Source organism: Electrona antarctica, assembly GCF_951216825.1.
Source record: "Electrona antarctica genome assembly, chromosome: 6".
In the NCBI taxonomy this organism is placed as follows: domain Eukaryota; kingdom Metazoa; phylum Chordata; class Actinopteri; order Myctophiformes; family Myctophidae; genus Electrona; species Electrona antarctica.
This window is the reverse complement of record NC_136811.1, coordinates 44,450,251-44,467,093: the sequence shown is the minus strand read 5'-3', so window position 1 is coordinate 44,467,093 and position 16,843 is coordinate 44,450,251. Positions and strand designations below refer to the sequence as shown.

Below are 16,843 nucleotides of genomic sequence, written 5' to 3'. Positions count from 1 at the left end.
TGATGTCAACTGTAACATTATCAAATCACAGCTCATGGTCATGAAACTGATTATATATATTAGATCTGTAACTCCATAGTTGACACATGGTGGAAAGGTCAAGGGATCGCCTGGCAAGGCTCAATGCTCAATGCACAGTAAACATATAGACGGTACAGTACAGTACAGTACAGTACAGTACAGTATGGGTACATACAGTAGTTGTACTGTACAGTACGAGTACAGTATGCGTACATACTTGTACAATACTGTACAGTATAGATTACAGTACAGTACAAGTACATACTCTTACATTACAGTACAGTATGAGTACAGTATGAGTACATACGCATACATACAGTACTGTACAGTACAGAGCACAGTACGGTACAGTATGAGTACAGTAGACTAGAGTACAGTACAATACAGCATGAGCAGTACAATACAGTACAGTACGAGTAGTAAAGTACGAGTAGCACAGGAGTTCAGTACAGTAACAATAACAATTACAGTATTATCCTAAAACCCAGAAGTGAAAAGGGTTCCCATATCAGGGTTTTCAATTTGTGCAGGAAATGCAGTCTATGTTTAAAATAAGCCTAAGAGAGTTTCTTGTTTTGTTCTTTGATATAGCCTAATTTACACCCATTAATATCTTAGCTGTGAATTTTGAAGCTGTTGTTTTGTGTGGGTTTCATAAAATTAATGTGAATGGGAAAAATCATGCTAGTGCTTATTTTTTTAATTACTCCAAAAAAACGATGCAGAAATTACATAAAAACTACCTCCGAGAGGTTCTCGTGAATTTCTTCCTTGCAGTTATCAATTTATATCTACTATCCTTTTATAATCTATATCTACAGTAACTGTACTGTACATGCATTATGTACATGCAGTGAAATGTTTTATTGAGGCTTTTTGGCTAAATAATTCAACATAGCAGTCATGCTTGAATGAATTTCATATAGCCATGTCACTTCCTCTCTCGCCTGTTGAATGTTGTGCCTGCGAGCAAGCTCCATTAAGGAGCTTTGTTATGTAAGTGCATTTGTGTTTTCCTTTTTTATACTGAGAATGACGTAATTGGCCCGAAGGTCTCTGTTGTCGCATCAGTGAATCTCAACCTTTCTTTCATCCCGAGTCCAGATGGGTCCTGCATGGTTGTCCCAACTAGATGGACTTGCATCTGTATACGTGCCACGTGCCGTGCTCGTCACCAGAGTTCAGGCATTTCACATAGAATTGTCTGAATGACAAATTATCTCAACAGCATGGCTGACAGTGTTTGAGTATATTATTAAAATAAACTGTCACCCGTAACACAGCCTATTTGGGCTAATTCCTCTCATTTAAAAAAGAGATTAGGTATACTGTACTAGTCTAGTATCGTATCATTCGTTGTGTATATGTTCTCTATATATAGACAGGGCTATAGCCAAGATATTACACATATAGAAATCATAGAAAAGGATGTCAATCAGACCCCATCTAAAATTGTGGACAGTATTGGCTCACCTAATGTTACCTATACGTCCTACAACACTACCATCTGTATTTACGTATAGACATCTAAGAGCCAATCATTCCTACAGTAAAATCAAAGAAATGCCCAAGCTTCCTGGTAGACTGGCACTCAGAAACGGAATCATAGGAACAGACAGTGTAGAACCCCATGCCATTGCAACAGACTTGGCAACAAAGAAAGGAATGCTACATGCAGGCTATGGGGCCCAATTACTGTAAATTGGCACACAGCTCAGGGTTCCATTTCTTATCATGAGTTGTACCTTTGCTTGGAGGGGGGGGGGGGGGGGGGGGGTATTGTTGGATTTAACAAGGCCAAATAATTATTTTAGTGCTTTTCAATTTCCGTATTAATGTCCTTGAGCTTGTGTTGTTGCATACTTAGATTTGTGAGCATGTGGGAGCTGGTGTTTAAATATAAGCAGCAAGTAGGCTACTCCCTGCATGGAATTTCCACATCAATTCAAAGAGTGTTCATGATTTATGAACATGAAAAGAAAAGGGAAATAATTTGTTCCGGCATCTGATTACGTTCGGTTCCTGCTGGTACCTAAATTGATTTTGCACTCTCTGAAATATAGTGAGATGTTTTGATACAGATTGTAGCGGACCCAGCTGGCCATGAAAGGTTGAAGACTGAACTGATGATTTTGAAGTTTTTATTGGTAATCAACGTAGAACTGTACAAGAAACAGGCATAAAATGTATCATAAATCAGACAGTAATCAATAAACATATCAAAAATCTTAATATCAGCAACAAACATTCCCATAAACCATAATTACATAACCAATAAAAGCCATACAGTGCATAGCTTAAATCTACCATATCAAAATGCAATATGAAAACCACAATAATAAGACCCAATCAGACCAAATAACCATTAAAGAAATTCACCTTGTCCCCTTTCCAGCTGGGTGCTAAAGTGGCGTGTGCTTCATTGCATGGCATCCATTTGTTTCATAAAGTTTGGCCGTGAGTCCTTTCCTTAGGCCTTTCCATCCGGTCCAAGGTCCATGGTCCACAAACCATTTGAACACTTCTGTTCTGTTACTCTGCTGCCATATCTGTTGCCATAGTGTCCCTTCCTCAACCTGAGGCAGCATTTAAACCCCAGCACCACAGCTGAGCCTAATTCCCCATCACCAGATTCTCTGCAGCTGGCCCAATCATGACAAGATTTGGCCAGTTTGGGCTCCATGTTTTTGCATATATGACACCACCAAGAAAAGCACCTTCACATTAAAAGTCTCGACTGCGGGTCCGTTACACTCCCACCAAAAATAAGTGATTTTTAAAACCCTTTAGATCAAGTTAAAAAATACAAATTATTTGTACATAAAATCATGTGACCCCAGACGCATTTAAGATTTTCACAATAGGTAGCAATAATCTGAACCACCCTTCTCCCACCATGATTCCTCCTCCCACCTTGGGTACGGATGCCTGTACTTCATCTGGTCGTCGTCCTTGTTGCAGTGGTGCTCCTCTAGCTGCTCGTGTCGCTACTAAAGCAGCCAGGGTGTCTTCCTTGGCAGCCACTGCTTTGGGGGCCTGGCCCTCAGCTTGAACTTGATTCTGAGGGATGGCATGAGGCTCGGCCCCTCCGACCTGCAGAACACCAGCTCCAACTGAATCCCCTGGCCTCTTGGGATCTGAGGCTACGGCCGTTGCACCCTGCTGGGCTGAGTCTTTGGGCTTCACTGCTGCCTCTCCCTCATTCACCTCCAGCTGTTCCTCGATGCCCTTTTCCTCTTTGCGATCCGGAGCACCCGACCTAGCTGTTGTGTCTGGCAGTGGTGGATCTCCTTTTGTTGCTCCTCTGACAGCCAGGAGCTTCCTCTTCTGCTCCCGCTCCCGTGCGGCAGCCTGGAGCTTCCTCTGCTGCTCCCGCTCCTGTGCGGCAGCCTGGAGCTTCCTCTGCTGCTCCCGCTCCTGTGCGGCAGCCTGGAGCTTACTCTGCTGCTCCCGCTCCTGTGCGGCAGCCTGGAGCTTCCTCTGCTGCTCCCGCTCCTGTGCGGCAGCCTGGAGCTTCCTCTGCTGCTCCCGCTCCTGTGCGGCAGCCTGTAGCTTCCTCTGCTGCTCCCGCTCCTGTGCGGCAGCCTGGAGCTTCCTCTGCTGCTCCCGCTCCTGTGCGGCAGCCTGGAGCTTCCTCTGCTGCTCCCGCTCCTGTGCGGCAGCCTGGAGCTTCCTCTGCTGCTCCCGCTCCTGTGCGGCAGCCTGGAGCTTCCTCTGCTGCTCCCGCTCCTGTGCGGCAGCCTGGAGCTTACTCTGCTGCTCCCGCTCCTGTGCGGCAGCCTGGAGCTTCCTTTGCTGCTCCCGCTCCTGCTCAAACTGCTCCGTCCATGTCTTCTGCTTCTTCCGTCCAGCTTCAATCTGCTCCGTCCAGCTCATCTGCTCCTTCCGTCCAGCTTCAAACTGCTCCGTCCAGCTCATCTGCTCCTTCCGTTTCTTTACTTCTGCTTTCCTTGCAGCAAGCTCTGCTGCCTCCACATGGCTGGCTACCACCAAAGCCGGTGTAGAATGACAGCCATATCTGGAATTGATTTGTGTTGGAGGGCCAAAGGAGTGAGGCTCACAGTCAAGCAGTTCTTTAAACCGTTTTTGCACTAAGATTCCATTCAATTCATCATCTAGAAACCTCTGGTATTCTATTTTAACAATGTCCTCTGAAATACATTTACATGCCTCAACTCGTCGTTTTATCCCAATATCAGGTGTGATGTATTCTCTGATTTCATCATATAGTCTCGAAATGTCTTCTTTACTCTTAACCAGTGTTTCAATTAGAATTCCTAGGTAGCTCTCAGCATTGGACTTTGACTTTAACTGCGTTCTTGCTGTGCGTACAATGACCTTCCACTCGTCATATAAGCAGAGAAGCCTTTTTACCATATTATCAACCTTTCCTGAGTCCATCTCTGAATCCTTTGCAGCCATGCTAATAATGGCCTATGTGAAATTACAATAAACCTGGCTATGAGAGCAAGTAAATAAAGACCTTAAATATAACACCGTAAACAAATGTACCTTTAACTTGTATTGTAAATTCAACACCTTAAATTATACAAAACCTTTGGCAAAATATGAATCTTCACTGGCGTGTACATCATAGAACCACAAACTAAAATTGAATTCAGCTACTGTGAAAATGCATATTGTAGCAGTCCTTGTTTCGTAACGTTCCATTCTGTTGTGCGTGTTTGTGTTAATGCAATTGTTCACCGGATCCATACAACAGGGTTAGTTGAGTTTGGTTGATGGCAGCCCCAGAGTGAGAGAAGTCCATTTTCTTGCAGGTGGATGTAGAGATGAGTGATGAGTCCATTCCGGGTAAAGTTCTACTGTAGCGGACCCAGCTGGCCATGAAAGGTTGAAGACTGAACTGATGATTTTGAAGTTTTTATTGGTAATCAACGTAGAACTGTACAAGAAACAGGCATAAAATGTATCATAAATCAGACAGTAATCAATAAACATATCAAAAATCTTAATATCAGCAACAAACATTCCCATAAACCATAATTACATAACCAATAAAAGCCATACAGTGCATAGCTTAAATCTACCATATCAAAATGCAATATGAAAACCACAATAATAAGACCCAATCAGACCAAATAACCATTAAAGAAATTCACCTTGTCCCCTTTCCAGCTGGGTGCTAAAGTGGCGTGTGCTTCATTGCATGGCATCCATTTGTTTCATAAAGTTTGGCCGTGAGTCCTTTCCTTAGGCCTTTCCATCCGGTCCAAGGTCCATGGTCCACAAACCATTTGAACACTTCTGTTCTGTTACTCTGCTGCCATATCTGTTGCCATAGTGTCCCTTCCTCAACCTGAGGCAGCATTTAAACCCCAGCACCACAGCTGAGCCTAATTCCCCATCACCAGATTCTCTGCAGCTGGCCCAATCATGACAAGATTTGGCCAGTTTGGGCTCCATGTTTTTGCATATATGACACCACCAAGAAAAGCACCTTCACATTAAAAGTCTCGACTGCGGGTCCGTTACACAGATGCTTTCCCATGCATGCTCTGGTCTGTGGTCTCTGATAAGATTCACAAAGCTTCAGTGGAAGACTTCTGTTGCTGTGTTTGTGGTTCACCCTGTTCCTGTCCTGACAGTCCTGGAGCACAGAAAGTAGGATTATGCAATCAATGTGTTCTCCCATCCGGATCTTCTGCTTGAGTCCAGACAACTGTGAACAACCAAACTGTCTATAGGTGAATGATTAATGTACTTAAATTCACTTAAAAAAAGGTAATTTCCTCGTCTACCCAGGCTTATGTGAATACCCCAATCAGTTTTTAAGTTGATTGATTCAGTATTTAGATATTTGATATTCATTTTGGCTGCCCTGCCCTGCCTTCCTATACAAACCCATTGTAACTTCAAACTCCATTTTGACCATTTTAATCGAAAACACCCGTCCTTGGTTCTGGTGACTCATCCTTGGTTACTGGTGTGTGTGTGTGTGTGTGTGTGTGTGTGTGTGTGTGTGTGTGTGTGTGTGTGTGTGTGTGTGTGTGTGTGTGTGTGTGTGTGTGTGTGTGTGTGTGTATATATATATATATATATATATATATATATATATACATATACTGTACATATATACACACACACGCACACACACACACACACACACACACACACACACACACACACACACACACACACACACACACACAGACAGACCTAAGCTTGTAAGATTTGTAAAGATTTTATTGAAGGGATAGCCCCTTGAGATGCAGCATCTCATTTTAGAGGGGGACCCGTAACATACAGACAAGATACATAAGACGTACAGTACACATGTAAAGACAATATACATACATACATAAATGCACAGACAGCTTGCTCAACCTCTCCCACCCACCCTACCAACCACCACATCATCAGCTGTTAAGCAACAGAGGAATGAAAGTGCAATTTATATCGGTGAATGTGCTATAACTGGTACTTTAAAAACATAAAGCTTCCCATTGTTACCATCAAAATGCTTAACCATGAAAACATGTCTCTGTTTAAACTACAAATATGCTAAAAGGAGCATATTGCTGCATGGCTGTATAGGTACTCTCCCTGTGACCAGCAGTGTTTTTGTTTTGTTCATCTGGCGCCCCCACCCTCGTGCACTGAGACTGTTTTTTTCCCTTCCATATTTTCTTTTTTTCTGGGGAGAAACGCAGATAAACTATAGGGAGCTGTCCAACGACTCGCGGTGCTGAAAACACCTATCAAACATAATTTGACCAGCCCCTCCTCTTGGCTTAGGTGCAGTAAATTAATAATATTGGTAATAAATAGGCTATAATCACAAATGTGAATTATGCTACAGTACGTTATTGTTTCGTGTATACATACTATGCTTAGGCTACATCATAAACAAATCCTGGCCAGTGTACATGCTTATACAGATCCACCGAGGGGGAAAAGAAACAATAACAAAAAGCTAAAGCACATGAAAATAGTTTTGGATTGTAGTTTCGTATCGTTATTAAACTATTAGTAGCATTACTATCACTATACCATTTCGAGAAAATCAGTTCTTGCCTGGATGTTTGATGGTGATTCCTCCAGTCGCAAAGGATGCGCCTAAATCTGTGAAGCACAAAGGATCGCTCTGGTCCTCTGTCGTTGCTGCTGGTGACGGGTCTGGGTGTGTTGATGATCCCCCCTCGGTGTTTTGATGTGTTCAGTCCGTGCACACACGATTGGATAAAAGCAGAGCGCCCCGTGCAGACCTATGATAGCGCGCGTCCTACGTAGACGAACATCCCAAGTGTGTTACATAACACTGGCAGTGGCATGTTTACTGTACAGTTTAACGCCTGGTAGTCCTGCACTCGATGCTATAGTGGTGGCTGGCATCCACTGTATATTGAAAGGACATAAGCCGTATGGTGGAATTTAATCCTCCCTGTATAGGCTCTAAACAAAACATTAGACATAACATTAACAGTAACACGATTTATATATCTGCTAAACTATATAGGCAGGCTACTATACATGACAACATGCTGCAACTGATTTCTATATCTCCATCGTGCATTTGACATCTAATAGTCTGTCTGACGTACGGTCTGCCTCCATGAAGTCACCCAGAATCTACTCTCCATGGTGCTGAAATCGGAGGACTTCAGTAGTGCGTCACGATCTTGCGAGGCCTGGAGTGAAGGCCGAATCAATGTCAGATAGATTAAGCATCATCGGGCTATTCTAATAATGGTGCGTTTAGCAAGAGACCAAATAACGTTAATACAGGCCTACTGTTAATAGCTTGGAACAGTTGCACAATTGCACACCCGTAAATTGATGATAAAGGACCGGTGTTGTATGTCCCTTACTCACTACGCAGTAACAATTCGAACACTGGTGATGATTTCGCTGCGTAGATGATCCTCCTTGTTGACAAAAGCATCTGACCCAAAGGATAGAAGTAGACCATGTGTTCAGCACCATGTCCACATTCATGGATAAATGATGCCACCTGCTGGAGCAAAAATGCGCCTTGTCCTTAAAAGACACAAGACACACACACACACACACACACACACACACACACACACACACACACACACACACACACACACACACACACACACACACACACACACACACACACACACACACACACACACACACACACACACACACACACACACACACACAGCAGTAATGGGCCAGTCAGCTAAAAAGGGGCGTGACCCAAAATACATTGCAATAGTAATTGCTCAAGGTTTTTTATGATCCGAGAGTCATCCAAATAACATATTATAAAATTGATTATTATATACATTTTGGATTATGGTAAATTCAGGGGTTGAACGTTGGGGTACCATTGAAAACCTATGACATTTTAATGATGCTTTAAGTAGCATGTGACATGTCAAACTATGGGGTTATTCATGATTCTGAATCAATTGCAAGCATTCGTTTTGCACGAAAAACACTCCTTGGGCTAAAAACGGCCATATAGCCACTTGCCCAAATGTGATGACTCCTCACATTTGTGAAAAAGGATGACTATAAGGAAGGACGGATATGACCCTAAGGATCGTAAAAAACCTTGAACGATTGCTATTGCAATTTATTTTGGGTCAAACCGTAGATTAAGTGGTCCAGAACGCCCCCCCTACCTGTCTGACCTTGTCCACGTCAACATTCCCACCCGGTCTCTTATGTCTGTCTGCCTCCTCCACCACTTGATCTGAAAGTCCTCCCAGCCCGTCTGTCCACTATGGGGTCAAGAGCCTTCAGCCGCGCTGCCCGGCATCACCTCTGGAACTCCCTCCCCCCTGATATTAGAAACGTGGACTCACCTCAAAACCCACCTGTTTAGGCAGGCATGACTGGCTGACAGGCAGGCATGACAGGCTGACCTCTGTTGTCTTCTGCTGCAGGCTGTACCTTAGTTATGATTTTTCTTTTAATTGTATTAACTGTTTTTAACCTGTTGTACGGCGACCTTGAGTGCCCTGAAAGGCGCCTTATAAATAAAATGTATTATTATTATTATCATTATTATCATTATTATTATTATTATTATTATTATTATTATTATTATTATTATTATTATTATTATTATTATTATTATAAGAGAGTGCTTTGCCTCACTCATCTCATCATGGCATGCCATGAATCAAGCTTCTACTAATAGTTCACGTGAAACACCACTAGATGTCGATAGAGTCCATCACAAATATGTCCTATACAAATTATCTTTGACCAAGCTAAGCGCTCAAAGATGTACCTGTCATTCACTGGGTTAATAGCCCATTCTGTTAAATTATTCAAATTGATATTCATACAGCTACTGAAACGCATGGCTGTACACATACAAACTTAATGCATTAATCTGTTAAACACAGACAAATTGTATTAAATGTGTAGGCCTATCAAAAATCGAAATGCTAATATAAATAGGCCATTCACATAATATTGCTGAACACTGAGCAGTATTTACATATTTATGCAGCTCCATATTTTCATATTTATGCAGCTCCATAAGAAGCCCAATGCGTAAATCAGCTTGTTTGCACATTCGACTGCAAATCCTATAGTGTTAATATAACAATGTGTGACTCTGAGAGTATACGGCTATTAATGTAACCAAAGGGAATCTTTGGTTGAATTTGTAGCCTTCTACACTCTCAGTCTCAGAGGGTTGGCTCAGTCAGACCTATAGCCCTATTGAAATCTGCCACGAACTACTGACCTTTGTCAACATGTTATTGTACCTTTAAACTTGGCATCCCGTGGCGTTACTTATGGTGCTGAGAAACCCGTCAGAAATGTCTCGGTATTATCAACAGCCACGGTCGGAGAGACTTTGGGAAAAGCATGTCCTCTCCTCCGCGTCTCTGCGAGTGGGCGTGTTTCTGTCGATTCAACAGTCTCCGCTCGTGTGTGAAGTGAAGAGCGCGAACGCACTTTTCTGTGGTGAGACGGGAACGCAAAAGTGCAGCTCTATGAGCTCATGTTCAGACTTCTCTCTGGCTGCGTGGCGATATAGCGCTCACTCATCATCGGCTTCATCGTGGAACGAGTTCATAAACATCTTTGGGACTTCATAACCATGGACGCATTTAGAGCAGTAACGCTATATATACTCCTCATTTTTCTCTGGAATATACCATGTTTTCAGACGGCTGCTATCATCTCTCCCTCTGTGCCAAGGAGAAACAAGGGAACCAGGATCCCTCATCATGACGGACAAAGGTCAAACAAATTTCTAAAAGAGATCTTCGCATCTTCTCCAGTCGTGAGCCATCACCGCGAAGACCTAAAGGACGCTATTGTGCCGCACGATTATATGCTTTCTATATACAGGACATACTCAGCTGCAGAGAAGCTCGGACTAAATGCCAGTTTTTTTCGCTCCTCTAAATCTGCCAACACCATTACAAGTTTTGTGGACAGAGGAACAGGTTGGTTTCAACTAGGCTAGCCTATACTCTGCAGCTAAATTGTTCATGTTTTCCCCCTGATTTAAGTATGAATGCCTCTTTTATAAGATCAAAAGTATTTTGCAACTTACATATAGGAAATAACGGAATAGTTGTTAGCCCCTATTAAATCACCCCTTATTGTCCGACGGGTCTATTGCACGTTGAAGAAAAGTAGAAACAAACAAACAATTGTTTAAGTGTTTAAATGTTTAGTTTACTTTAAATTAAAATAAAACTACAAAAGAGACCAACAGGAAACCAATAAACAATAATGCAATACTTTGACCGACTATGCTATTTGCTGTAGGCCTATAAACTTAAGGTTATTTAAAATGCTGTTTGTTTTTTACCATTTATTTACCTTTTTTTCCTTCGCCATGCATATGCTGGTCTGTTTTAAACGTTGAAGCCTATTTTAGCCGAGTATTAAGTTAAATTAAGCTTAAATTGACCTCCAGCTAACACGACATAATAAAACACTAATTGATGTGTTCTTTAAATGAAAGTAAATCATTCTCCATCCATGGTCCCTGATCAACAGAAAAAAAGACTTACCTCAATTTGAATGTGTTGGGATATATTTAAAACACTTGCATTTATGAAAACGGGAACTATAACAAACGTAAAAACACGCAATAGCCTATATCCCTGGATTGTCGCTTTTTAAATGTAATGGTGGTCACTGGTCAGGATTGTTGTATAGCAAGTATGTAGCCTATGTAGCCAACTGGAATGATAAAAAGGAAGACAAAAGTGTGAGAGGCAGGTGCAGAGTCAGTTAACTGTGTAACCAAGTGAGTTGAGTAGACAAACACAGCCCTGATAAACACAATCAGACCTAACAAGCGCGAGGACACAGGCCAAGATAATCTTTGGAGAAGAAATAAAAGCTATATCTTTGTTTGCATTCCATCCCATCTTTGCAACCCCGAACTGCAGCCTGCAGAGAGACGGGCTGTGAACTGATTTGATGAAAACGCCTCACTTTCGCCTGTGATTTTGATTTGATGTGTCACTGGGTCTGACCCCTCGCTGGACTCTCTGAGGGTTGCTTAGCATCGAACCACTGATTGGAGTATTTGAACTCGCTGATCTAATTGAGTGTTCATGTCATAACATATCAAACACTGTCTATTCTCCCATAATGACCCAGCTCAGCCAATGGCACATCACCAAAAAAACGACGAGGGGGGAAAAAAATGAAAGAGCGCTTCCTTCGCTGTGAAGTGGTTAGTATTTTACAGCGCACCTCCCCATGAGACCGCCACTTTAATTGCGGAAAATTATTTTTCTTCCGTTCTCTGAGCCCAGTGGTGGTTTCTGTTGGGGTCCCAAAAGCCCCCCGAGTGCTGAATTTCATTAACCTGCAGAATAAACACAGCTAAGGTTATTTCTCTCTCTTAAATGAGTAAGGAAAGGAATACCTTGGGGACAGTATTCCATGCGTGAAGTGAGAAGGCATGCGTATTCTGCGCATCATTTCTTTAGACACGTTTTTTAGAGCACCCCGTGAAACTTTCTCTGCGAATTCCGCCTGTCTGTATATTAGTCTGTATAGGTAAAATTAAATTTGTTTTATAAAGCAGGGCGTTGCTGCCTGGGGTCAGTCGCAAGATCAGAAAAGAACAACGCTATTCTGAAAATTACTTTTGGCACTTGAGGTAACTCATTAAAACGCAGATGGTGCTGGGCTGCTGGCCGGACTCGGAAGCATGCAGGAGAACTCTCTCTCTCTCTCTCTCTCTCTCTCTCTCGCTCTCTCTCCCCCCCCCCCCAACCCTCCCCCCCCCCTCTCTCTCTCTCTCTCTCTCTCTCTCTCTCTCTCTCTCTGTCTCTCTCTCTTATTAAACAGAGGCATGTATAGATGACAGTGAAAACATGTTTTGCAATTCTTCGCATACACCCACCGACAAGGTCTTGACAATGCAAAAGTGCCTGGCACATTGCCAGCAATTAAAGCCTGTTGGATAAGGATTACCGGTACAGTTAATAAAATAGATCAGCAGCTGATTATGAAGCTGAAAATCAGCTTCACATATATCTGCCTATGGTGAAAATGTCAAAACTTTAATAGAAATTGTTCGAGCTTTATCTTCTTCTTCTTTTTTTCTTTTTTTTTTATTGCTAAACAGTAAAACCTCCAATAGTTTAAAAGCCCATAATCTGCGCGAGCACTTTCATTCGAAAATGTGTTCTTTGGCAAGATGAGATGAAACATAAACGAGGAAGTATTTTAATGAGGAAGATGGGAATTCAGAACCGTTAATTATTTGGTGACCTTGTATTCGATTTGTTTGAGGCCTTATAAAAATCCTAATGCAGACCATACGTGCAAAGTTACGGAAACAAACAGAAGGTTTCAATCTGCCTTTACTATTTAACTCCGCAGGGTTCACAGAGGGGGAAAACTGGCAGATTCAAATAGCCTATGGATTTGGAATAACTTAACAAATTGTATCACTTGGCCTTGACGTATTTAAGTACACGCAGGCATATCAAATGTATTTAAAACACCATTCTGGTGAACTAACGTGCACCCTTATCAACATTAATCACTAGATAATAAGTCACATTATAAACCATATCGACATGTTGCCAGAAAAATGATGGAACACAACGAGCAGCACATGCTCAGTATATAAATTATGTTTAGCTCGCTTTTAAGACATGGAATAGCATAGCCTACTATTTAGAAAATCGGGCACCTTTAAAACAAAATCAAACCATGAGATTTATTAAAATAACGAACAATCTGAAGCTATAATATAAACACTTTTCTTTTCCATTTAAGTAATATTTCCTGTAGCTATAAGCACATTGCGTCGCCTTGTTGAAATATGTGCATGCAGGCCAGGCCTCATGGGTCTCTCCATCAGGGAATAATGCATTAATTGTGTATTGTTCAGCTGAGTGTACAGTATGTCGCCTTTGGTTCGTTGTGTCTGGCATGCAGCAGCACCCCGCGGGCCGCTGCATCACTAGGCCCCTTGTTTTTCTGCTTCACAACTCCTACAGCAAAAAAACAACAAAACAAACAAAACAAAAAAAAACACTTTTAAATAATGAACGCAGAAACTATTCATATTTCTGTTATTGTGATTGTGACTGCTGCTATAGTAAGAACGGGAAGGTTTGTAATTTGTCCCCATCTGCAAAAGAGGTGGAAATTACTAGTCTAATAATTCATCTGTCATCAAGTACAATGAGGGATCGACCTTTTTTTCTCCTTTATTAAAGTCGTTTGATTTCCTGGGAAATGGTTATCGTTTAGATATCATCACGTCGTATCCTATATATTACAGAATTGTAATACAATTATTGTAGCCTAATTACAATTGTGCAGTCAGAATAATAAATCGAGTAGTATAGGCCTATATATACCTCAGCTCATGTACCCAAAAGTGAAACTGTGCACAAGCCCTTAGCTCCCTGCATAGAACACGAAATGTGCTTGCCATTTTATTTATTTATATATCCTTGTTAACTGCAGTCTGTCTGGCCTATAGCCCACACTACGAAATAACCTATAAAGTGACATTCGCGATGACAATACTGTGTAAAAGCAGGCTCGTTAACGTCATCATCATCATCACTCATCCGTATTTAGCGCGTAATGTTATAAAAGAAACCGGTTGCAAACTTCTTTCCTTTCCCATGTTGGTCTGACTAATAATAAGTTATAATTTATGCAAGATTTATCAAATTAGTTTTAACGAGAAATGACAAGTGGGCCTGCACTAGCATGGCCCACTGTAAACGTTGCGAATGCGTTTTACTCTGTAGTGTATACTCTGTAATAGCAACGCTTTACCACACAAAAAATAAAATAACTCCCCTTTCCAAAATAATATCAAGCATTATGTTGGCCGTGAGTTCTTTTTATCCAATTTGACGACGTGTCAGCCGTAGTTTGGCTCAGCTGAGGTTCTGAGTGGGCATTGAAAAACAAGAAAGAAGGCCAGCGGGTCTGGCCTCTCTGTGAGAATGCGAGCTCCCCCTCCCCTCTCCCCTACCCCCCCTCCTTTCTGAACACTGTACACCCTAAGTGAATCTGACTGCAATTATTTCTTTTTATCTTGCAGACGATCTTTTGCACTCTCCTTTGCGAAGACAAAAGTATCTGTTTGATGTCTCAACCCTTTCAGACAAAGAGGAGCTGGTTGGAACAGAATTAAGGATATTTAGGAAAGTGCCTGGGGATTTCCAGACGTCTCCGACAGGTCTCTATAACATTCAATTATTCTCCTGTCGGTCCGAAAGACTACTGGATTCCAGGTCCCTTGATCCTCTAGATTCCAGAAAACCGGGATGGGAGGTTCTGGATGTGTGGGAAATGTTCAGAAACCACCATCACTCTGCCCAGGGCGGGAGCCAGCTTTGTTTCCAGCTCAAGGTCACACTTGGTAAATCAGAAACGGAAATCGACCTGAAACAGTTGGGCTTTGGCAGAACCGGACGGTCCCAGCAGGAGAAGGCCATCTTGGTCGTGTACACGAGGTCGAAGAAACGGGAGAATTTGTTCAACGAAATCAAGGAGAAGATCAAGTCGCGCGGCGGCGGCGCCGGCGCCTCCGGGGGGAGGCTGGATGAGGAGCGGGGCCTCCAGTTTAAAGCCCGACGCCGACGGAGGACGGCGCTGAACAACCGCCACGGCAAGCGACACGGCAAGAAGTCCAAGTCGAGGTGCAGCAAAAAGGCGCTGCACGTCAACTTCAAAGAGCTCGGATGGGACGACTGGATCATCGCGCCACTGGATTACGAGGCGTACCACTGCGAGGGCGTGTGCGACTTCCCGCTGAGGTCGCACCTGGAGCCGACCAACCACGCCATCATACAGACGCTCATGAACTCCATGGACCCGAACAGCACGCCGCCGAGCTGCTGCGTCCCCACCAAGCTGAGTCCCATCAGCATCCTTTACATTGACTCGGGCAACAACGTTGTGTACAAACAGTACGAGGACATGGTGGTGGAGCAGTGTGGCTGCAGGTAGCAGCGCTTATGTGTCGCCTGTATAAGTAGGCTAGGCCTAAACAGAAGAGAAAACACTTAAAATCAAAGCCAGTTGGTCCCATGGTCGAATAAAGTTTGGCAAACGTGCGTTTCCAAGTGTAAAATGCTCAACACATGGAGATGGCGCGCCTATATTCTTTATTGAAAAGGGATACACGAAGGCATTATTTGCTGTATTTATTCTGTCAATTCAGACTCAATCCAACCACAATGATTTACACCCAGTGTCATAGTATTACGCCCACATTTCCAACCATGCAAAACGTTATTAATAATCAACAAATAGGCTTTTATTTTTGTTTTGTTTTTATATTCCCACAGCAATATAGCCTACGTGTCCGTGTGTGGCACGGGAAATGGGGGCCTATCCTCTTCGTTCGTTCGTGCGTGTCTGCGTGTGTGTGTGTGTGTGTGTGTGTGTGTGTGCGCGCGTGCGTGCGTGCGCGCGTGCGTGCGTGCATTTCCAAATGGCTGATTACACGAAGAAGAGACGGGCAGCCTTTTTTTTCCCCCGAGTGGCCAACGATAATTCCATGACGCACCTGCTCGTGCTGAAGCCAGAGGACATTATTATGGGTGGCCTGTTGTTTGCAGCTCTCCCATGTGATCATGTGAGGGGCACTCATTTGGGCAGGCAGGCCTACGTGTATCCAGGCAGTCATTGTCTGTGGCCAGCTGGGATAATAATTACGCTCTCCTGATGCGTTATCAATAGGCCCTGCAATGCCTAGGTATATGAATGTGATCTAACACAATGGTCTCTGACTGTGGGGGCATCGGCCGGCAAGAGATGCCTAGGCCAGCTTCCTCCAGACGGCTGGCCGCTCACAACGCAAGGCGGTGGGAACACGGTGGCCCCTTTATACACACTCCTGCATATAACGGACACAAACCACATTGTGCCTCAAAGTGACTGACTGGAAACCTCTTGTAAAAAAGAAAGAAAGAAAGAAAGAAAGGAAGAAAAAAAACGCAGGAGCATCGCGACCGCGTTCAAACATTGAGACGAACTTTTGCTCAGTCTGCATCGCCATCTTTACGAAATGCACTTCCACAACTGACTGCGCTAAAGACATGTAGTCAGCAAGACCCCCCCCGCCCCTTGATGAATCGCCTGACATAAAAGACTCGCAAACGAGATACTATTTAAATGCACATTAGCTTTGAATGCACTGCTGTTCATTATTTTTGAGCTGTAAATATTTGTATAGTCGAAAACTTTACAAAAGTGCAACGAATGGAGAAATGAACAAAACACATTTCTTTGTAAATATACAAATGCACTCAAATCGTTATAATTTCTATTCTATAATTATTTTATTATTTGTGCTGTACAGAGTTTCATGATAATCATATATTTCTTACATTGATAA

The 16,843-nt window shown here is 42.8% G+C and overlaps 1 protein-coding gene across 1 annotated transcript; it reads left to right on the top strand.

Annotated features, from left to right (window-relative positions):
- Window positions 1-10,084: 10,084 nt before the first annotated feature.
- gdf6a (growth differentiation factor 6a) lies at window positions 10,085-15,450 on the top strand (the record flags this gene model as incomplete). Its single annotated transcript, XM_079502793.1, has 2 exons — window positions 10,085-10,436; window positions 14,540-15,450. 2 exons carry the CDS (start codon window positions 10,085-10,087, stop codon window positions 15,448-15,450), a joined length of 1,263 nt encoding a protein of 420 aa, XP_079358919.1.
- Between the last annotated feature and the right edge of the window lie 1,393 nt (window positions 15,451-16,843).